Source organism: Mastigoproctus giganteus, chromosome 11 (genome assembly GCF_048544385.1).
Source record: "Mastigoproctus giganteus isolate SK-2022 chromosome 11, ASM4854438v1, whole genome shotgun sequence".
In the NCBI taxonomy this organism is placed as follows: domain Eukaryota; kingdom Metazoa; phylum Arthropoda; class Arachnida; order Uropygi; family Thelyphonidae; genus Mastigoproctus; species Mastigoproctus giganteus.
Window position 1 is genome coordinate 172938556 of NC_143585.1, and position 24379 is coordinate 172962934.

Here is a 24379-nt window from a genome sequence, read left to right on the forward strand (position 1 = left end):
TTTTAATTATTTTTTATTATTATTTTATTTTTTGTTTATTTATTTTATTTTTATTATTTTTTTTAAATTGGTCTCCGTTCAGGAAGCTCAAGCGACCCTGACCTGAATAATGGGCAGCCTGGCTACCTCCTAGTGGTGTGTGCGGGCAACGTGGGGTCCCATCTGGGGTCCTGCGGCCAAATGCCAGGACACACAACAGAACCCAACACAATAGTACACATTCAACACACTACACTTTTTCTGGCATTTACAGTGTTCTGTATTTCTTCAGTGTACATATGGCGTAGATGTGGGAAACCACAGGTGGCACCCGACCCTAACACTATGCACACTATGCTATCTACGGATGTCCGACCACACCTAAACTGTCTATTCCAGTGCTTCACAATGCCATAGGATGGGGCTTCATCCTTATATATAGCAGTCCTTTCCTCGTGGATTTCTTTAGAAGAAGATTTCCCCTTTAAGAACAGATACCGGATTACAGTTCTGGCTTCAAATTTTTCCATGCTACTTCGTCACACGTTCAGCTCTATAAGAAAAAAAGAAAGTACAGAGATAGGTATGATGCCACACACAAAATATCATGTCTCTGCGATATGTGGAAGTAGGTGAGGGCGATTCTTTAAGGTACCACCTTCGTAATATTGGTGAAAATACACCATGGGTTATGCTAATTAAAGAAATGCTAGCCCAAGCACTGTAGATCCCTAATCTCCCCACCCCTACAGGCCTATCTGTGGAAGGTGGAATAGAAATTTCATTGAGCAGCATTATCGTAATAGAGGATTGTATGTTGGGTTGCACTACTAATTTTCAAGCTGCAATCTTTTTGTGAACTGATATATATTCAATATCAAAAGTATCAGTCACTGCGATGGTTTGTGAGTTCTCTCGATATTCAAAGTTCTCGATAAGATATTCAAAGATATTCTCGATATACAATTATGCATAAGACAAAACCCTCAGACAGTGCAACCAACAATGTCATGCTCACTTAATATGGACCTTTACAATATCCATAAATGCAGCAGAGTCTGTCAATAACTTGCACTTTCATGTGGCAGTCATTAGAAACCGCAAAAAAAAAAAAAAAAACGCGCGCGCGCACACACACACACACACATATATATATATACAGGCATACCTCGAATAACGAATAGGATGCGTTCCACGAAATTACTTCGTTAAGCGAAACTTCGTTTTCAGAGGTAAAAATACTATGGCCAGAATAGGGATACGTTCCTACGTAAAGAAAATGAAAAGCTTTTTTTCGAACAAAGAAAAGTTTAATTAAATAAACAGTCAACTTACATACAAAGTGAAATCACATTTTAAAATATGAGGTTAAAGTTGATTGTTTATGCTTTTTTCCCCTTTCATTTAACAATTGCCTATACGGAGTTATTGCATTTAACACTGATCGCTTAACTATAACACTTCTTCCTTAGTCAGGATCATTTTCACTAAAAAAATTTAAAACGTTTTCAATATCATTTAAGCACCTTTTTAAATCTTTGGTTGGTAACACTTTTTCGGCAGGTACTTCTTTAACTTCGCCTTCACTATCTTTGTCTTCGTTGCTAACAAGGCTTTCTAAATCTTCCACTGAAAAACCATCATCTTCTGCATTCAATAAATTTCTAACATCCTCTTCATCGACATTTTCGAAACCTATTTGATTGAGCCTTCTGGATAACTTCATTTCTAATTCTTGGATGTTATTTTCTTCTTCTAGTACAACTTCTGGCCATATTTTGCGCCAAACTCCATTTAAGCATTTCTTAGTGACTTCTTTCCAAGAACTATCAATGCTTTCTATTGCATTTTTAATGGTGTAGTTTTTCCAAAAAGTTTTAACTGTCATTTCCTCTTTATCCTCTAGTTCAGTTAAATTGCTTAAAGTTCGACGCAGATAATAAGCTTTAAATGATGCTATTACTCCCTGATCCAATGGTTGAATCAGGGAAGTTGTGTTTGCTGGAAGAAACACAACTTTGACAGGAATGCATGTGTCCAACGTGTTAAGATCAGTAGGATGTCCCGGAGCATTGTCTAACAACAAAAGAGCTTTTTCTTCAAATTTGTTTTTTTGACAATACTGTTTTACTCCAAGACAAAAGTGGTTAACAAACCAATCAGTAAATAACTCCTTGGTAACCCACGCTTTTCTATTTGCTTTCCATATTACAGGTAAATTCATTTTTATGTTACCTTTTAACGCCCTCGGATTTTCTGAATGGTAAACTAATAACAATTTTAATTTATAATCGCCAGAGGCATTTGATCCAAAGAGTAACGTTAAACGGTCTTTGGCTGTTTTGAACCAAGCAGCTGATTTTTCTTCAACAGAAATGAAGCTTTTGTTGGTAGCCGTTTCCAGAACAAACCGCTTTCGTCAACATTGAACACCAAATTTGGTGGAAAATTTTCACGTTTAATTATTTCCTTTAGTTTTTCTGGAAACCTATTTGCAGCTTCAACATCTGCACTTGCAGCTTCTCCTGTTAATTTTACACTATGAATCCTGGCCCGTTTTTTAAATTTCTCGAACCAACCACGAGAAGCCCGAAAGGTTTCCGTAATTTCTTCAGTTTGTTTAGATTTCAGGTGATTAAACAAAAATGGAATATTTTTTTATGTTAAATGGGGCTTGAAATTGCGGACTTCGTTATATCGAGGCTTCGTTATCAGAGGTAACGTTAACCGAGGTATGCCTGTATATATATATATATCTCACACTTATTGGTATACCATTACATAATGCATATAAACATTCCAACATATAAAACCTTCAATTTTCACAAAAATATTAATACTATGGAAGTGCCAATTGCATCATTCATCTTCTCTGCCATTAAACTCATCCATTCATCCTATGTATTTTGGTCTTAACCTTGAAGAATATCTCATAGTTCAGACAAAAAAGTTTAATAACCTCTAGTATTACCTCTCTGAACACTTCCTATTTGTTAACATGCAATGGAATTAACTGACACTTAACAACATCAGTTGGTCCTATTAGTCCCAATGAAAAGAATTTAAAAGCCATCTGAGCCCATCATAATCACCTTGAGAGTTAGTTCTTTGAATAAATCCCTTGTTATTATAAACAATGCCTCCAAGTGTTTTCTTCACATCTCATTTTTAATACACAATGAATCACTGCAGATAATCAAATCAAGAATAACAATTTCTCTTATAACCTATCTACATTTTGATGTAGAAAGCAGTGATCTAGAAAATCTAGAACTGAGTGAGCTACCAACCCATGAGTTCCAATTAATACCTTCATAATAAGACATTCTGATTTGCTGGCTACTGAATTTGTACATTTGTCCATTATATTTTTCACACTCATTTGACCTATAAGATGCTCCTACTGTCATTTTTGTTTTCCCAGCACTTATATGACATTTATTTACTGAATATTACAGTGACATCACATGTCTACTGGATGTCTTGTTTCCGAATCTGTGTTTCTAAACTAAAAGCATAACCCATTTCGCACTATTCCTCTAATAAAAGCGTAACAATTCTGCAGCCCCATTTCATACTATTCCTCTAATGCATTTGATGTTTTTACCAATACTTCGGTCATTGTCGGAAATTTCCTTTTTCCTCTTGCCATCCATTTTCACATTTCATTCATTGTCATGTTGGAAGATTTCCATTATCTAAGACAATCTCAGATCCATTCATTTCAGATAATTAAGATCCCATTGTATAACTGATTCCGTAATAGGAATTGTCAGGAATCTGTGTTGTAGGGAGATTTTGAAATAGGAATTGCCTAAAATTCTGATGTAAAATGCCAGTGATTAAGTCTAGTGATATCAGCAGTGTGTGTTTTCTGAAAGAAGAATATTCTTTAAATTCTCTATATTAGTTTATTTCCAAGAATTTTCCAACCTTACTTCCATCACTATGATACCATCTGCATTTACACTGTCCATTGCACTCTAAACATTAATGTTTGAGGTGAGATGACAGGATGCTAACAGTGTAAGTATAGGTAACTTCTGCTAAGGGTGACACCTACAGATGTGAATTTGTTAAGACATGATTTATATTTCAAAAAATTAAAAAGCAAAAAATTTTTTATACAAAAATTTCTGGCAGGCACCTGCACATGGGTAGTACCAGGTGGAGACAATCCCTTCAAACTACGTATGCACACTTGTTATGGGCAGTTTCACCACCACCACTACTTCTTGGTCACTCAAATTCATATGCCAAGTCACACTTCCTAATGTAAAACTTCATCATTAAATCATTATGCAGTGGGACTGGCAGCAACTGTACCAAAAATTCATACAGGGCTCCCCTGGTTTTGAAGGCGAGTAACTCAAAGCAATGGAGGACGTTATCAGCAGTGAGTGTTTTCTGAAAGAAGAATATTCTTTAACTTCTCTGTATTACTTTATTTCCAAGAATTGTTTTGAGAAAACAAAATTTAAGTCTAAGCCAGCTACTGTTTTGACTAAGTTACTGAAGAAGCAATTACACCACACAATAAGTTCACAAATTTGTTGAAAGAACATGACAATGATTTTTCATATGAGAGTGCTACAGAAAAATTGTGTAATAATAAGGGGGGGGGGGAAACCCAAGGGTTCATACTGAATTCACTTTTTAATACAGAGGCCCATAGCACTTTATAAGTGCTATATACTCATAATTTGAACACACACACACAAAAAGTATAGTGTGGCATCTCTGTAGCCAGGTGGGAAGGAGCAGCAGTGCGCAGCACACGCTTCTTGATTAGACCGGGGTTCGAGCCCGTCATCACCAAATACGGAGGATGCGGAAAGGTCAAGGAATGACCACCGCATATCCCGGAGCAATATGGCCTTAGTTGCTAATGCTCCTAAAAACCAACCAAAACAAACAAACAAGTATAGTTTGTTTGTTTTTATGCATACACTACAAAGCTTTTCTGCCATATTGTTACCGCAATCTTACTTTTTTTTTTTTTAATTTCATAAATTGTTTTCTGATATTTCAAGTAAAAAATATTAAATAGTAATAAATGCTAATTTAAACTCAAAAATAGTGTTTACAAAAAAAAAAAAAAAACAAAAAACCAGTACTTCCAGTAAATGCAGATTTTCATTTAACACAGTTACCAGAACTGCATCCCCTATGTTAGGTAGATTTACCTGAACAGGTTGCTGCCTAAGAATTGCCAGAATGCTTCACAGGAAGGTGCATTATTTTATTTAAATAATGAAAAAGGTATAATTTGTTTCCCAAAGAAAAACAATAAAACAAATTATTAATGCAAAAAATAAAACATGAATACAAGTAATAAAAAAGAATAAACAACACAAAGTAAAATGTTTATGTAGCCAATAATAATTTTTTATGATATTTTGATCTAAATTTAGATCAAAATACCATAATATTACTTATTTTAAAAGTAAGTAAACATACATAATTACCTTGATTGTTTTATCATCTGAAGCAGTAAGAATATATTTATTATCTGAGGAAAAATCAACACTTCGAACTGTGGCTGAATGTGCTCTAAATACTGTTGATTCACCTTTGCTATGGTTAAGAGAGAGAGAGAGATAAAGTAAAAAAATGAATTTCAGTCTATATGTGAAGAGAAATTATTAGATTCTAAACTAGCACTACTCATGCACAGCACTCATCCTCACATTTACACTGCAAAAACTAGCAAAACTAATTACCAACAACAAAATAGTGAGCTATAAATTTTATATATAAAAAGAAATGCATCAGTTAATTTCCAAAAATCAGCCACATTAAATTTTCTCAATGATATAGTAAAAGGAACTTGATTAAATAATTAATTACTATTTATTAATTTAAGTAAAATTTTAGAAAAATTATACAGTCGAATCTCGTTAATACAAAGTTCAAGGGACCTAAATTTTCACGTTTTGTAATAACAAGATTTGTAGTCCACCAAAATGTCAAAATTGTACTGTTTTGTTTTTTTTTTTTTTGTTTTTTTTTTGGTACATATTGTATATCTAAGAATAATAATAAATAATAATAATATCAAAAATAAATTAATTTAAATTAATAAAATAAAATAATATAAATAAAATAAAAACAAAAGATTCGTCTAACAATACAGTAATAGGAATAACATTTTTTTTAGATTTTATTTTATTTGTAGGATAAACTAAGAGAAATTCCTGTCTTTTCTCTTAGTTTTCACCAATATTACGTTGTAATATAAACTAAAAAAAAAGCAATTAACGGAAATGAAAACATTGTACAGTATATATTTTGATATATACAATATTTTAGTATAACAGTAAAAAGAATTACAATCTTAATACAAAAGTAGACATACAAACAATTAACTTTTTAATAAATTAATCTAATTTATAGAAATAATCCACTGTTGTTTGCACAGTTTTTGTCCTATATGCATTTTTAACTACAGCACAGATGTTATCAAATACAATAGTTGTTTCTTTATCAACTTTACAGCGGGCCAACACATTCTCTATTATGTTCAATGCATTTTGGGCATTTTTCTTAGATGGCAGTGTGCACGCTTCTTCACTTTTGCTGGTAACAAAAACATCATTGTTTTGTTTGGTACCCAGCAGCTCTTCTGGTGTTGGCATTCCAGTGGTAGCAACTTCATCAATCCACCTTCACAAACTCTTCAAATTTGCCAACAAAATCCATATGCTCTTTCAAATTCCTCCATTCCTCAATATTGCTGACCATGTTTTTCAATGATATTCTCTCCAAAGCCACTCTTTCTGAAGCAGTTGATTATTACACGATGCAATACTGTCCCAAGCAATAACAAGATTACAGATAGCATCCAAGACATTCCAATGTGGCTGCAAATTGTTCCCTCCTTCTATGTTACGGATCAAGTACCTTATCAGGCAGGCTCTGTATGATCTCTTGAGGTTATAAATAATGCCTTGATCCAGTGGTTGCATTAAACTGGTGGTAATTGGGAAGGGGGGAGAAACAACGGCCCTATATTTGTCAACTTAAGTGTCTCAGCAGAATGTGCTGTACAACAATCTAGAACCATCAAAATGTTTCTTTTTTCTGAAGCCATTCCTCTGTCCACTTTTGATAACCAAGACTGAAACATTTTGAGTGTAAGCCAAGCACTATATTTGTATAATGTAATTGTGAGGCCAAGCACTATTGGCCTCACAATTACATTGGTTAACTGCTTTAAAACATCTTGGCTGGAAAAACTTACCAATCACAAGTGGGTGTAGTTTTGTACTGCTGTTGTTATTTGGTCTTTAGGAGCATTAGCAACTAAGGTCACATTGCTCTGGGGATATGCGGTGGTCATTCCCTGACCTTTCCGCATTCTCTGTATTTTGTGGTCACGGGCTCGAACCCCGGTCTAATCATGAAGCGTGTGCTACGCACTGCTGCTCCTGCCCACCTGGCCACGGAGGCGCCCTTTTGTACTGCCATCTGAACTGTAGCATAACAGAACAGTGAGTCTTTTTTACTAAATTTTCCACCATGACAAGACTCGCCTCGTAAAACAAATTATAAAATAGACCTCTCATCAAGATTAAAAATATCTTTTGCCTCATATTTTTAAAGAATGGACCGAACAGAACACAACCAGTCTGCAGCCTTTTCTTTGTCGACCAATCCATCCTCACCACAAAACATTTCACAAAACCAAGTTATTCCTGTCTTTAAATCTTTGGAGCAGCCACTCCAGCCACTAATTCCTTGTTGCTGAGCTAGATAATTTGTCTTTTCTTGCAAAATCGGACCTCATATTGGCAAATTAGATGCACCCATTTGTTGGTACCACTCGAAAAGTTTTGTTTCAAGCTCCTCGTGTCTTGCACTACAAATTTGTTTCCTGTTTTTCATTGCTGCACTTCTTTAAATCTTTTTTGGTATTGTAAATAAAGTAGGTAAAGGGATGTTGTATTCCTTTGTAGTGTATGTTTTGCTTCTTTCCATCCTATCAGTCTCTTGTATGATTTTTAGTTTAATTCCGTCCGTTTACATTTTGTCACCATAACACTGCTAGATAAGATTTAATATAAACAAATTTCAAATTAATTTAAAGACACAAGTTCCAAAAAAAAAAAAGACATCAGCTCAGATAACATGACACAAAAATTAGATTGCTGTATACGGTAGCAAAAGACTTTGAACTGGGGTAATGCTTGCAACTGACCTTATTCCCTTGGAGAGCGAGGGAATGCATGTAAACAACTTAGAAAAACTTTTTATTCTTTTGTTAATTTAAAAACTCATCCTTCAGAAAGATATTTTTCAGAGTGTACTTGACATTGTAGTTACCATAAACTGCTTTTGTTTACACAAAACTAATTTCTAACTAGTCAGTGCCATCCTTGGGGAAGTAGGGAGCCGGGTGGCCAGAGGCAATAATTGGACAGCTCTGCCAAGATTTGTATTACACGTACAAAATGACGATATTTGTTTCTCATGGGGTGAAATAGAACTTTGTAATACATATTAACCGAATTTTGTAATAAACGAATGTATTTACATAGAAAAGCCTATCCTTTCGGAGGGGAATGGTGTCTGCTTCATTTAAACGAGTACTTTATATAAAACGAGATTATATTAACAAGATTTTACTGTATATTCATTATATTTCATTTGTAATATTTGTATTTGCAGTGGAAGAGTGCCAATGTCACATTTCAAAGGCAAATCTTATAATAAAAATTTACTTCACAAGTAGAGGGCAATGTTGAGAAAAAAGTCACGAGTTAGGATTAAATTGTAAAACGCCTGCCCAGACATGACAGGAGGGAGCCCGTGTTGAGAACGTTGTCAATCATTTCAAAAGACTGTGCAAGGGTCATGGGATAAAATTTTTCTTCAGTGTGGTTTTAGGTTTTATTAGTGCATTAACATCTAGGGCTATAATGCGACAAAACAACTTCGTGGAAAAGATTATGGTTAAAATATTTCAGTGACCTAAAAAATTAGGTCACTTAGTCAAAAAGTTTAACGATAAAGGTATACCAGCAGCATAAAAGATATATTTTTAAATAAGACTAAAAATGTTTAAGGACTTTAAATAATTGAAAACGGCTAATTAATTATCGGAATTATCTGACTGAGTGTATAGGACTTAGTCTGGTAACTAAAGGATGTAAAATAAAAAACATAATTGTGTGTCTAATGTGGACACTTGATTAAAATATGCCATAAGATTAAAACATTTTCACAATTGTCACACATAGGAGAACCATTTGCCCTCAGCAGGAACGAGTTATAAAATTACTGTGCTGGAGGAGAGTATGAACAACTTCCTTCCTGCAGTTTCTGCACAGACTTGACAGCCACAGTTGGATTACAGAATTTATGTGATTATATACATGAGAATAACAAATTGCATATATGCAAATATGCCAGTACACTATGTTCTATTGGCACATTAGCAACTAAGGCTATAATGTGCCAATCAGTTTTAATTTACGATTAAAATATTTTAGTGACCTAAAAAATTAGGTCAGCGATATAAAAGATATTTTAGAAAAAGAATAAAAATGTTCAAGGACTGTAAATAAAAAACATTTTTTTTTTTTTCTATAACATGGATGCTCGATTAAAATATGCTGAATGCTTAAAACATTTTCACATACCTCATACATAGGAGAGTCAACTGCCCATTTAGGCCTAAACATTGAACAGTATTTCTTTGTTGGAACGAAAAGCCTAGTGTCCTCCAAAATGAAGTCCCTGAAGGCTTCCCACTTAGAATTTAACGTTGGTAACATCTTCAGTTGATCCCACTGTACAGAAAAAAATCAAAAAACTGTCTGAGACCTCTGTAGTCATCTTTACGAAAGCAATAGCCCTTTCCTTTAGCCTTGATGGTAGATACATCTTTAAGTAATTCCCACATCAGTACATTGTGATCACTGTCACCCAGTGGTTCTTTTATCTGCAAATTCTTAATGCATGAATAATCACTGCTGATAATTAGATCAAGATTATTACTCCGTCTGGATGCCTCACGAGCATGTTGCTGTAGAAAACAGTCATCCAATAAATCCACAAAAGCCTTGCTAGTGTGCGAGTGACCAAACCACAAATTCCAGTCAATATCTGGAAATTTAAAATCCCCCATTATAAGACATTCTGATTTACTGGCCCACTTTATTTCTCTGCACAACTGCTCATTAGATTCATTAGATCATATAACACACACCTACTCTCATTTTTCTTTTCCCAGTGCTTATTTCACACCAAACAGACTCGACACTGGATTGTCCACCAACATCAATTGGATACACTTCCTCAGATTTTATGTTTCTTAACTAACTGCATAACCCCTCCTTCCTTCCTGTCTTTCTATCCTACCTGTACACATTGTACTCCCCCAAATTCCAATTCTGCATTCCTTATATCTGTGTGACACCACATCTCTGATATCCCAACTATATCTGCCTTAGATGTCATGACTAACACTTCAAGCTCATCAAATTTATTAACTATACTCCTAGCATTGGTGTACATGCAAGTATACATGCAACTGTTCCTACTCTTGGTTACCCTAACACAGCCCATGTATTTACTTGTTCCAATGACTCCCAACAGTCCTGGATGTCTCCATTACCTTGTTTTCCAGGCTGCTGCTTGTTTTAATAGAAGCAGTGCAAGAATCGCTTTTGCCTCTGCCTGCAGCTACTGTTAACCTCTTAGTCTGTGTATCCCTGCCAAGCTAGCAGTTTCCCGACCCACCTAACACTGTCTCGATAGCATCAGCAAATATTCTTGCACCCATTCTATTTAAGTGAACCCCATCCCTGTAGAAGCAGTCTCTCCTGTCAACAAGAACAGACCAGGCTGTAAAAAAATTCTACCCCTTGAGCCCTGCAAAATCTCCCCAGGGCTGAACTGATCGACAAAGCTCTCATCATATACTCCCTCCTATCGTGTCTTGGCAGAATTGCAGACACTTTCACATTCAACTCTAACTCACAACTTTGCCTTTACTTGTTGAGTAAATCTTAATGTCATTAGTTCCAACGTGTACAACAATGTTTTGTGCCCTTAAAAGATGATATCTGCTCTACAACGTCATGAACTTTTGCCTCTGGCAGACATACCCTGGTCCTGTTCCACCTATCCTTCTTGCATAGTATATTCCCCAACTCCCTGACAATAGAGTCACCAACAATAAATAGTTCCTTTTGGATAAGCGCATTCTACATTGGAGATTTCCTTTGTTTTGCCTGATGCAGAGGAGTGAACTCTGTCATTGAGCTGGGCAGCTGAGAGCTTCATGGGCCTCTCATATTAATTTCTTCAAGGGCATTTACCCTACACCTCAAGCTCTCATAGATGCCCATCAGAATTTAAGTCCATGACAATAGATACTCCAGTGGGAAAGTGAATATAAGTGTCAGCACCAATGTTTAATAATGTAAGACTGGTTGTCAAGAACTGTTTCAATGAGTTTTCCTTGTTTGCCTAACTGGGGAGATCCCCAAATAGGATGATGCCCATTGAAATCTCCTAGCGGAATAGAATGAGATGAAAGCTGCTTTTAAGATGGTCAGGCCACACCTTGAGTACTGTATACAGGTCTGGAGGCCTCATTTCAAGAAGGATGTAGAGCTGCTGGACCGAGTACAGAGAAGGGCAACGAGAGGAAAGACAGATGTAGGATAGATGTGCGGAAATTTGCCTTTAGCCAGCGGGTGGTTGGTAGGTGGAACAGACTTCCATCCCTTGTCGTGGAAGTTGATAGCCTAAATAAGTTTAAGGCTCAGCTGGACAGGTATTTCGAACGAACAGAGGGGTGAAGTGGAAGTGGTTATTTTTATTTATGTTACTTTCTTTTTTTTTTTGTTGGCTGATGCTGCATAAGCTTGCTTTCTTGCATCAAATGCCTCTACTAATGCTAATGCTAAAAAGATCCCCTAGTTCTTTCACAGTAAATTTTTTGTTCAGGGAAAGGTATACAGAGGCTACGGTTAACATAAAACTCAAAAAAATAGGTACCGCTACAACCTCTATGTGGTCTGCAGAGTGATCTATTTTGTTGAAACCTTCTTTTCAACAAGTATGGCTAAGCCTCCTCTTGTTGAGTTAGTATTGTTTCTGTCTTGTTGATAAATATGCATGGAAGACTGCTGCACAAATTGGAGCAGTGTGGCATTGGAGGCAAATTGCTGCTATGGATAAAGGGATGATTGAGTGGCAGAAGACAGAGAGTGGTAATCAATGGACACTGCTCAACGTAGACTAATGTTATTAGTGGAGTTCCTCAGGGTTCAGTGTTGGGTCCATTGTTGTTTTCTGTATTTATAAATGATATTGATGATGGTATATCAAGCTTAACGTCCAAGTTTGCAAACGACACCAAGGCTGGCAGGGTTGTTAAGGACACTACTGATGCTATGTTGCTGCAACTGGATCTGGAAAGGTTGAGCAGATGGGCTGAGAGGTGGCAAATGAAGTTTAACATTGATAAATGTAAAGTACTACATATGGGAAACAGTAACCCCAGATCAACGTATCAACTCTGTGACAGTGGTAGAGAATGAAAAGGACCTGGGGGTAATTGTGCAGGAAGATATGAAGTTCTCTGAGCAGTGCAGACAAGCTGCAAGAGTAGCTCATGGTGTCTTGTCAATGATATACAGGAATTTTTCTAGCAGGGATAGGGATGTGATTATTCCCTTGTATAAGGCATTCGTCAGGCCACACCTTGAGTACTGTATACAGGATGATATACAGGATACAGGGTCCAGCAGCTCTACATCAAGAAGGATGTAGAGCTGCTGGACCGAGTACAGAGAAGGGCAACAAGATTAGTGAATGGAACAAAGGGTTACTCTTACGAAGAAAGGCTTAAGTTTTGCAAATTACAGTGTCTGGAGACTAGGCATCGGCGAGGTGATCTGACAGAGGTGTATAAGGCTTTGAATGGCTTGAGCATGCTCAATGCCGATGGGATTCTTCCTCTTGCTCAGAATAATCACCTGAGAGGGCACAAATTCAAATTGAGGAAGAACGGATGTCGGATAGATGTGCGGAAATTTGCCTTTAGCCAGCGGGCAGTTGGTTTGTGGAATAGACTTCCATCACTTGTTGTTGAAGTTGATAGCCTAAACAACTTTAAGGCTCAGCTGGACAGGTATTTCGAACGAACGGAGGGGTGAAATGGGAGTAGTGGTTGTGTGTTTTTTTTTTTTTTTTTTGGCTGATGCTGAATAAGCTTGCTTTCTTGCATCATATGCCTCTACTAATGCTAATACTATAGTTTTTAATCATTAGAGTCACCTGTTGGGTTATATTGGTTTCTTGCAAGCAGAGGATTACTGGACTATGCTGTTTGATCATAAATATCAAAAATATAGCTTCACAGACCTCTACAGTTCCACTGTATAATGTTCTGATTATTGAGCTTTAGAGGTTTTGTACGGTTCTGTCTGTTTTTTGTGCCCAGCCTGTTTGCATCAATCTAGTTCAATCCTTTCTGTTTTGGGGAAGTAGGGAGCCCAATGTCCATGTCATCTTCTGCATGTAAATCTAAGATTGTCTCAACCTGCAGGGTACCAGCATCGATATCAATATTTCCTAAGCATGAATGCAATGATTGGTGCTGATGCTTTCAATTTTGCAGTTTCTGGCAGAGTATTAGTTGCAGGTGGTGGACCGTTTGTGGAGTATTGCTAGCGCAAGTCACTTTACATTGTTCTGTTGGTGGCTGCTGTGGGGACAATAGCACTTCCTAATTCATTTCACAAATATACGTAGTCTCAATTCTAATCTCAACGATGTCCATTTCCAATTGCAGTCTGCCAAACCCAATGTACTTTTTCTGACAGAATCACAGTTATCGGTTGATTCAACTACTGCTCATCTCAGAGGCCCAAATTATTCGCTGTATGATTCCTTTCGCCTCAAAGGTGGTACTTGTGCATATGTCCATTCTGATATTCCCTGCCAGAGACTTGCAATTTGGAATCTCCTCTCTTTGATCTTCTCTGGCTTAAAATCTCTCTACCTCATTGTGTCAAACTCATCTGTTGTCTCTACTGTTCTCCCAATTCCACTAATCACTTGGAGCTCTTTGACTTCCTCTCTTTGCAACTTGACTTTCTGCAGTCCAACTTTCCTAACAGTGAGGTAATTTCCCTTGGTAATTTTAATGTTCACAACTCCAGCTGGCTTCCGTTTTCTAGTCACACCCAGCTGATCAAGATTTTGCAATTACTAATGACCTTGCACAGATTGTTCATTTACCTACAAGAATACTGAACAATCTTAATCATACAGCCAATACGCTTGATCCTTTTCTCACAAACAACACTTATAAGTACACGGTCAAAGTGAGAGGTCCTTAGGCACTTCAGACTTGGTGATAGTCTCTTCTCCAATGGAACCTTTATCTCATGGCTATTCCCAACCTCGCATTGTTTGGCATTACAAGAATGCAAAATGGGATGACCTGCGAGACCTGCAAAATCGGCATTTAAGGAATTGGTAGCAGATTTTCGAGAAGTTGAAGCTGATTCAGCAGGATAAGGTTTCTCAAAATGGAAAGTTGAATGCAATGTGCTATCATCGCCAAAACTATGGATAGGATTTCCAGTCAATGGAAGAAGGTCATTGATATACAAGAGGAAAAGAGTGGGGGAAAGAACTGAACCTTGGGGGACACCGGCATTAGTGGAGAAGTTAGAAGACCGAGAGCCATCTACCATCACCCTCAGTGAGCAATCAGAGAGAAAACTGGATAACGAATTACTAAAAACACTTGGCAAACCATAAGATGGAAGCTTGTTTAGAAGACCTTGATGCGAAACACGATCAAAAGCCTTTGAGATGTCAAGAGCAACTACTTGTGTTTCAATGAACCTTTCCATTGAATTAGTCCATAAATGGGTAACATAAGCCAGAATATCACCAGTGGATCGACACTGACGGAATCCATACTGGCGATCGTTGATCAGATGGAAGGTTTCTAGGTAGTTTAAGAGTCGGCGGTTAATTGATTTCTCCATTACTTTAGAAAGAGTAGAAGTAATTGCAATGGGACAATAATCGGATGGGAGGGATTGTCATCCTTTTTAGGAACTGGCTGGATATGAGCAAATTTCCAAGCAGAAGGAAAAACACCTTCTGCAAAGTATAGGAGTAAGTTCAGGAGCACAGTTTTGGAGAACAAGCGAGAAATACCATCATGACCTGGTGCTTTCTTAGCATCAAGATTCATTAAAATCCTTCTGATATCCTTTTGACGGAAGACCACAGGAGGCATTGAATGGAGTGTGTTGGGAATGGTGGGAGGTGTTTTTACCAAGATCATTAATACATGAGGTGAAAGAAAAATGGGATGCTAGCAGATCAGCTATATCCTTGGCTGAAGTGACAACAGAACCATCTGGTTTGGACAGAGGTGGGAGCAGAGATGGGCAAAAGTTGCGGCCAATAGCTTTGTCAAGAGACCAGAATGCTCGGCTACCATTAGGGCAAGAAGCAAGTTTTCTACTCTTAGCCTGTTCAAACTCTAGTTTGGACTGATTAATAACTGCTTTACAATTGTTGCGAGCTTTGGTGTAGGCAGGAAATGAAACTGAAGAATTAGAAACAAGCCAATTACGATATGCAACATTTTTCTCTTGGACAGCCTTAGCACACATTTATTGGAAAACCAAGGTTTAGATAAAGGACGAGATTTTAAAGTGGAGTGTGGGATAAAGGATTCCATTCCTGCAAGAATAATTTCACTGACACGATCTGAGCAAACGTTGACATCAGAAGTTTTGAAACAGAAATCTGACTAAGGAAAAGAAGAAATTAAGTCTCGCAGGTCATCACATTTTGCATTCTTGTAATGCCAAACAACACGAGGTTGGAAATATCCATGAGATAAAGGTTCCATTGGAGAAGAGACAATAACCAAGTTGTGATCGGAAGTGCCTAAAGGACCTCTCACTTTGACTGTGTACTTAGAAGGGTTGTCTGGGAGAAAAAGATCAAGCGTATTGGCTGTATGATTAGGATTGTCCAGTATTCTTGTAGGTAAATGAACAATCTGTGCTAGGTCATTAGTAATTGCAAAAGCCTCAGCATCACGACCTGCTGGGTCGGTGTGACTAGAAAACGGAAGCCAGCTGGAGTTGTGAACATTAAAATCACCAAGGAAAATTACCTCACTTTTAGGAAAGTTGGACTGGAGAAAGTCAAGTTGCAAAGAGAGGAAGTCAAAGACTTTCTCCCAACTCCAGGTGGAGTTGGGAGAACGGTAGAGACAACAGATGAATTTGACACAATGAGGTAGAGAGATTATAAGCCAGAGAAGATCAAAGAGAGGAGATTCCAAATTGCCAAGTCTCTGACAAGGAATATCAGAACGGACATATGCACAAGTACCACCTTTGAGGCGAAAGGAATCTTACAGCAAATAATTTGGGCATCTGAGATGAGCAGTAGTTGAATCAACCGATAACTGAGACTCTGTCAGAAAAAGTACATGGGATTTGGCAGACTGCAAGTGGAAATGGACATCGTTGAGATTAGAATTGAGACCACGTATATTTGAGAAATGAATTAGGAAGTCCTCGGGAGGTTTAGATCTTTTTGCAGATAAGCTTGCTCTATTAGTTTGACAATTCTTGGTGTATTCAATAGTAAGAAAAAGTGGGTGGGACATGCTGTAATGAAATTTTTGGATATGGCATACATGTGGTAAGAATATACCCAGATCCTTGACATAACGTGGCCTCGACAATGCTCCCTGCATACGCACTACTCGGACTTCCTCCAGTCACTATCTGGCAGAGTAGAGGTAGCAAGATTATACACTAGCTGATCCAGAAGCCTCCTAGAGAGTTACCAATAGGTTCGGTCCGGTGTACTAACTAGCGGCCGGCCTGCGAACACCGTTTTACAGCTGTACCCTCGAATGTAAGGAATATTGGATTTCGCCACAATGTTCAACATAACCTCAAAAGTCATCAACCATACTGCATGATGGAAGAGATAGGGAAGGGTTGACCGGAACTTAGCTCTAGAGACTAAACATGGGTTCCACCACTTCAAGCCTCCAATAAGCAAAGTGGTGGTATTTCACTGGTTGATGAGAGTCATCTGCCACCTAGTATTGCCTGGTAACATAGAGGGGCGGCGTTCCTCCATGTGGTGTGGCGCCACACCTCGACCCCTGCTTATGTTGGTTCACACTTGGGTGGTCACCCACCATGTACTTGTGCATGGAGGTTATACCCAGGATTACTAACAGTCCCACCATCCTGAAGGTGCAAACAGAGGATTTGGCTGTCACAGACCTTCCGGACTTAGCCGAAATTGGGTCCACTTGACTTGAGTGTCACCCGAATATCAGTTCCATCAGCATTTTAGACTCCCAGGTAGCAAGTACAGCTTGTCTGGAATATCTGAGAGAATGTCTGTGACAACCTCAAGGACCAATGGACTAAGATTTATGGACTAATTCAATAGAAAGGTTCAGTGAAACACAAGTAGTTGCTCTTGACATCTCAAAGGCTTTCGATTGTGTTTGGCTGTTTGCTTGTTTCGGGATTTATTGGGTGCATCGGCAACTATGACCATAGAGCGCCATACATATGATAATTATGAATGCCATTTCTTCTCAAATAGAGAAAATGGAAAAAAGGAACCAGAAAGTAATTTTTTTTTTTTTTTTTAGTTAACTAAAGGAAGTGATATACTTTAATCATCTTGAGAAAGTTATATATGCTTGAGACATTTGTTTCATTGTTTAAAAGTGAGGTAAGTGTAGGATCTTTTGTTGTGGCTGAAGTGCAAAGATTCTGGCGTTCTCTTGTATATTTTGTGCATTCAACCAGAATGTGTTTCACTGAGAGCATTGTATTACAGTGATGACATTGAGGGGGTATCTCTCCTCTTAAAAGATAACCATGAGTGATATTTGTGTGGCCTATTCGCAGACGAGCCAGTATTACCTCCTGATGTCGGATTGAACTAAAGCTGGAAGGCCATCACTCAAGGTTTGGCTTGATACTTCGAAATTTATTATTATGTTGATTTTCCCATGATAACTGCCATTGGCACATGCCTTTTTCCTGGATTATTGGTTGATAGTCTTGATGAGGCACTTTCCACTTGTTCTGGGGTTGTAGGTGAGCTAATTTGGCAGCATTGTCCTCTAGTTCATTTCCAGGAATTGCCATGTCCTGGGACCCAGCAGAAGTGTATGTTTTTTCCAAGTTCTGATAAGGTATGTAAAGAGCTGACTATTCTTTTCACAACTGGGCCGTGTTTGGCATAAAGGTCTTCTAAACAAGCTTCCATCTTATTGTTTGCCAACTGTTTTTAGTAATTGGTTATCCAGTTTTCTCTCTGATCGCTCACTGAGGGTGATGGTAGATGGCTCTCTGTCTTCTAACTTCTCCACTAATGCCGGTGTCCCCAAGGTTCAGTTCTTTCCCCCACTCTTTTCCTCTTGTATATTAATGACCTTCTTCCATTGACTGGAAATCTTATCCATAGTTTTGCCGATGATAGCACATTGCATTCTACTTTCCATTTTGAGAAACCTTGTCCTGCTCAATCAGCTTCAATTTCTCGAAAATCTGCTACCAATTCCTTAAACGCTGATCTTCAGGTAATTCTCCAGAGGGGCAAAGACAACTTAGTTGATTTCAACCCTTCTAAAACTCAGTCTTGTCTTATATCTCGCAAAAAGCATTCTTCTGCTCCTATGCTTATCTTTAATGACACTCCGATTTCTAGGCAAAATGATATCTCTCTTTTGGGGATTACCCTGACTTCTAATCTCTCTTGGCACAAGCACATTACAAATATTGTTTCCTCTGCATCTAAAAAACTTGGTTTTCTCTTTCGCTCTCAGCGTTACTTTTCTTTCAAACAGCTGCTCACTCTGTATAAATCGCAAATCCGCCCTGCCATGGAATATTGTTCCCACATCTGGGGTGGTGCTCAGGCTTTTGCATCTCAGGCTTCTTGATTCCATTCAGAAGAGGGCAGTTAGGTTAATTAATGATTCATCTCTAACAGAGTCTCTCCACTAGCTCTCTCATAGACATACTGTTTCTGCTGCATGCCTCTTCTACAGATACTTCCATGGGCACTGTTCTTCTGAATTGGCTTCTATAATTCCCGCTCTCTCTTTCAAAACATTCCGAACACGTGCCGCCACCAGCCAACATCCACTTACTGTCCAACTTCAAACTCACAGAACCAATTTTTCATCTTCCTTGTTTATTCATTCAACTGCCGTTTTCTGGAACAACCTTCCTTCATATGTATTACATGAAAATTACAGTCTACAGAAGTTCAAGTCCAATGTCAACAAATATCTTCTTTCGTCTTCTCAACCTCCAACCCAAGCACAGTACTAAGTACTATAGGTTCTAATACCTCTCGTGTTTGGGGTTTACATATAAAAAAAAAAAATGATTGAGCCCAATCCGCAATTGATATGGATGGGGGTACTGTGACTGCTGTTTGTGTTGCAGTTGAATGGTATTTTTTGATTGCTGCAGCACAGGTAACTTTTAGCATGTTGAGCATAACTTGCTTCCTAGCTTCCTGGTAAGTGACCTTTTGTTCAACTTTGTACTTTTGGACCTTTTTTTTCCTACCCTCCAGCATTCACATGCTTTTGAATATGCTAAATAGATGCTAGTCTTTACAATTTGGGCAGTGGGGTATTTCTGCGGTCCCATCCGTTTGTGTTTGAGCTTTGGAGCCGCAGTTTGGACAGATGGTGTCCCCTCAACATACTGTTTGCGAGTATTCAAATTTTTGACACTTGAAACATCTGATCAGGTTGAGAATATAGGGATGTACTCGGCAATTAAGATATCCAGCTTTCAGACATGGTGGTAAGAGTTGTGTACTAAATGCAACAATAATGTTCCTAGTGGGAACAAGTTTACCATCTTATTTAATCATTATTTGCTTTGTTTGCACAACTTTTTGATCTTATAGTTCTTTTATTATCTCATCTTTAGTGACATTCATCAGACCCCACTCCTACTATTACTCCTTTCGAACTATTTAATGTAGCATGAAGAATGACCGTTACAGATATTCCGCCAAAAGTTGACAATTTGAGTAGAGCCTGAAAATGTTGTTGCTTAGCTGTTTCAACTAATAGATCTTTTCACCATTTTCAGTGAACCAGCCACACTTTCCAAACAATTCTGAATTAGAAATGGTAAAAGGGCACTCATAGATTTGGATGAAAGAGAATGTAATATCAGGAATGTTGGATATTCCTGCTGATTCTCAGTTTTGTGCACTCTCTTAGATTGTGATGCATCACATTTGCTGATAAGATCATATATAAAGAATGAGAAAGTGAAAAGAATATCAAAAATAAGGGACAGAGGATAATTAGTTGAAGTGGATTTAGAAAAGGATATAGAGGAACTGAAAAATAATGACAGATTGAATGAGATTGGTCTAAGAATAGAAATACCATGAAAGCCAGGAATGAAAATCATTGTATTGTAAATGATGGAATAAAAGAGTTGCAAAAAGATTATTTCATACAAGAAATATGGAAGAAGAATTTGAAACAGCTGTTAAAAAAAAGGACGAGTATATTTCCAGTGGACCTCGTTTCGGGTGAAAAACATTGTTCCCATTCCTAAATGTTTCAAGTGTGTCATATGGGCATGTTGCTTATCTGCGCAGGGGGAAGACAATATGTGGACATTGTGGAGGGGAAGGACATGTATATAAAGACTGCTAAAAGGAATGTGAAGATCCTATTTGCATAAATTGCAAATGGAAGAATAAGGATTACTGTCATTCAATAAGAAGCCGAGACTGTAGTGAGTATAAGAAGTTTTATGATTAATATAAAAATAGAATTGATTATGGATAAAAGGAAAATTGAATATGGACGGCTTAAGGTGATGCAAGTGAATGGGCAGAGAGCATATAGTGTTGCTCTACAATTAAGTCAAAAAAATGGATGAAAATAATTATGGTCCTTCTTGAGGAGCCATATGTGGTTGAAAACCTTGTAAAGGGTTATAGCGTAGATCAGGGGTCGGCAAACCTTTTTTGGAAAGGGTCAGATCGTAAAATTTTTAGGCTCAGCGGGCCAGGTAGCAAGCTCGAAGATATTTACATGGGTAATTCTACTCACAGAGCAACAAAAAAAAAAAAAAAAAAAACAGGTTTGAAATTTTTTATTAGGAAATGATATTTTACATAATATTTATACACATGCTGACACTTACAAAAAAATGAATAAAATATTTCCATTTATTAATAAACGTATTATAGAACTGGTTAAATTTTGTACTAATGTGATGAATTTAATTGTTTTTTCTGAGATAATATTTCATCATACTGGAGTTCGAATTAGTACTTCCTATCATTAAAGTTGTTTGCAAATGGTCATCCGTTAATAATGATCTATATTGCGATTTTACATATTTCATTTTCGAAAATGTCTTTTCACATTGGTAAGTACTCCCAAATACAGATATAAATCCCCGTGCATATGATTTTAATTGACCGTATTTATCTTCCGAAAGATATTTATAGAATTGGGTTAGAACCATTTCTTTAAACCTAACCTTTAGCATATCATAATTTTGCAGATCAACCACTTCCAATTGAAGGTCTGATGGAAGCTCCTCAATTGTACAGCCAAATGAATTTTGAAATATGGAAATGTCTTTTGCACTTGCATCAAGATCCGAAAAACACTGTTATAACTGTAGTTTAAGTTCAGAAAATATATCCACCACGAATTTTTTTGGGAATGGGGATTTCACTAATATTTGAAATTTTTTACAGCATGGAAAATGGTTAAACTCGGTTAATGTGATTTGTGTTTCAAACAATGCAAATTTTTGATGATATGACTTTACGAAAGAATACGTTTCACATGAGCACTGTTTTCCCTTGTAATTTTAAGTTAAATCCGTTAAGATATCCCACGATGTCTGTAGCAAATGCTAATTTCCATAGCCATTCATTGTTACATAATAGTGGTTGTGGGCAATTTTTCTCATTTAGAAAAATTTCTATTGCTTCTCCGAGTTCAAAAAATCTCAATAAAACTTTTCCATTGCTGAACTGCCGAACTGCTGTATGGTAGGGCAAATCAAGATATTCGGCTTCAATCTCTAATAAAAAAAATCGCGAAACTGACGATGGTTAAGTTCACGAGAGCGAATAAATTTAACTGCTGAATGGGCAGAGAGCATATAGTGTTGCTCTACAATTAAGTCAAAAAATGGATGAAAATAATTATGGTCCTTCTTGAGGAGCCATATGTGATTGAAAACCTTGTAAAGGGTTATAGCGTAGATCAGGGGTCAGCAAACTTTTTTTGGAAAGGGCCAGATCGTAAAATTGGTTCACAACTGGTTCAATAATACATGACAGATTGAGGTGTTTCCCACAAAGAGCCTGCTGGTGAATAATACAATGAATTACCAGAGGTTTTGAACATTTAGCTTCTTCACAAGCCTTAAAAATTTGTCCAACTAATCCTTTCCCCGTTCCACACATTTAGCATTAGCATTAGTAGAGGCATATGATGCAAGAAAGCAAGCTTATTCAGCATCAGCCAAAAAAAAAAAAAAAAAAAAAAAACCTCTCCCATTTCACCCCTCCGTTCGTTCGAAATACCTGTCCAGTTGAGCTTTAAATTTGTTTAGGCTATCAACTTCAACAACAAGTGATGGAAGTCGGTTCCACCTACCAACCACCCGCTGGCCAAAGGCAAATTTCCGCACATCTATCCGACATCCGTCCTTCCTCAATTTGAATTTATGCCCTCTGAGGTGATTATTCTGAAAAAGATGAAGAATCCCATTGGCATTGAGCATGCTCAAACCATTCAAAGCCTTATACACCTCTATCAGATCACCTCGCCGGTGCCTAGTCTCCAGACTCTGTAATTTGCAAAACTTAAGCCTTTCTTCGTAAGAGCAACCCTTTGTTCCATTTACTAATCTTGTTGCCCTTCTCTGTACCCGTTCCAGCAGCTCTACATCCTTCTTGAAATGAGGCCTCCAGACCTGTATACAGTACTCAAGATGTGGCCTAACCATTGCCTTATACAAGGGAATAATCACCTCCTTATCCCTGCTAGAAAAATTCCTGTATATCATTGACAAGACACCATGAGCTACTCTTGCAGCTCGTCTGCACTGCTCAGAGAACTTCATATCTGCCTGCACAATTACCCCCAGGTCCTTTTCATTCTCCACCACTGTCAGTGTAGTACCGCAGAGTTGATACATTGCTCTGGGGTTACTGTTACCCATATGTAGTACTTTACATTTGTCAATGTTAAACTTCATTTGCCACCTCTCAGCCCATCTGTTCAACCTTTCCAGATCCTGTTGCAGCAGCATAGCGTCAGTAGTTCCTTAACGACCCTGCCAACCTTTGTATCATCTGCAAACTTAGACATTAAACTTGATATCCCATCATCAATATCATTCATAAACACCGAAAACAACAATGGACCCAACATTGAACCTTGAGGAACTCCACTAATAACATTAGTCCACGTTGAGCAGTGTCCATTGATTACCACTCTCTGTCTTCTGCCACTCAACCATCCCCTTATCCATAGCAGCAATTTGCCTCCAATGCCACACTGCTCCAATTTGTGCAGCAGTCTTCCATGTGCAACAGTATCAAAAGCCTTTCTAAGATCCAAATATATAATATCAAAGTTATTCCCTGAATCCAGTTCTTTTGTGACTACATCATAGTATCCAATCAAATTGGTCGGGCAAGACCTGCCCTTAACAAAACCATGCTGCGTCTGAGCTATAACTGAATTCTTGTCTAGATGATCCTGCAGTGCTTCTTTAACCAGTGCCTCCATTAATTTACCTGGAACTGAAGTTAAACTAACAGGTCTATAATTACTTGTGTCAGCCTTTGATCCTCCTTTGTGAATTGGAGTTACATTTGCACATCTCCAGTCTATGGGTACCTCCCCTGAGTCCAAAGAAGCTCTCATAATTATGGCTAGGGGTTTGCATACTTCCTTTGCTGCCTCCTTTAATATAACTGGATAGATCCCATCCACCCCAGGTGCCTTTTTTATGTTTATCCTCAACAATCTCTTCTCCACTTTCCTCTCAGTTATTACAAAATCATCCAGCTCACTGCCAATGTTTACTTTACCTACATCATTCTCCTTCCTGAATAACTCCTCATGCGTGAATGTAGATGCAAAATACTCGTTTAGATTGTTAGCCACCTGAGCAGGATCCTCAACTGTTGAACCATCAATATCCAGTGGACCAATCTGATTCATCCCTTTCCTTCTCGAGTTCAAGTATGTAAAGAACTCCTTTCTGTTTTTCTTTGCATCCTTTGCCAAGGATTTTTCGTAGTCTGCCTTTGCCTGCCTAATCTC

At 37.7% G+C, this 24379-nt stretch overlaps 1 protein-coding gene across 2 annotated transcripts in view; it reads right to left on the bottom strand.

Annotated features, from left to right (window-relative positions):
- The window catches only part of LOC150078577 (uncharacterized), a 394647-nt gene that overhangs the window by 282329 nt on the left and 87939 nt on the right, over positions 1-24379 (bottom strand). The window contains exon 5 of one of the 2 annotated variants that reach the window (XM_090385383.1): positions 5448-5556. In XM_090385383.1, the coding sequence (XP_090241509.1) occupies positions 5448-5556 (109 nt within the window). The remainder of the gene's footprint in view (positions 1-5447; positions 5557-24379) is intronic. The other variant, XM_090385384.1, reaches the window with a different exon arrangement.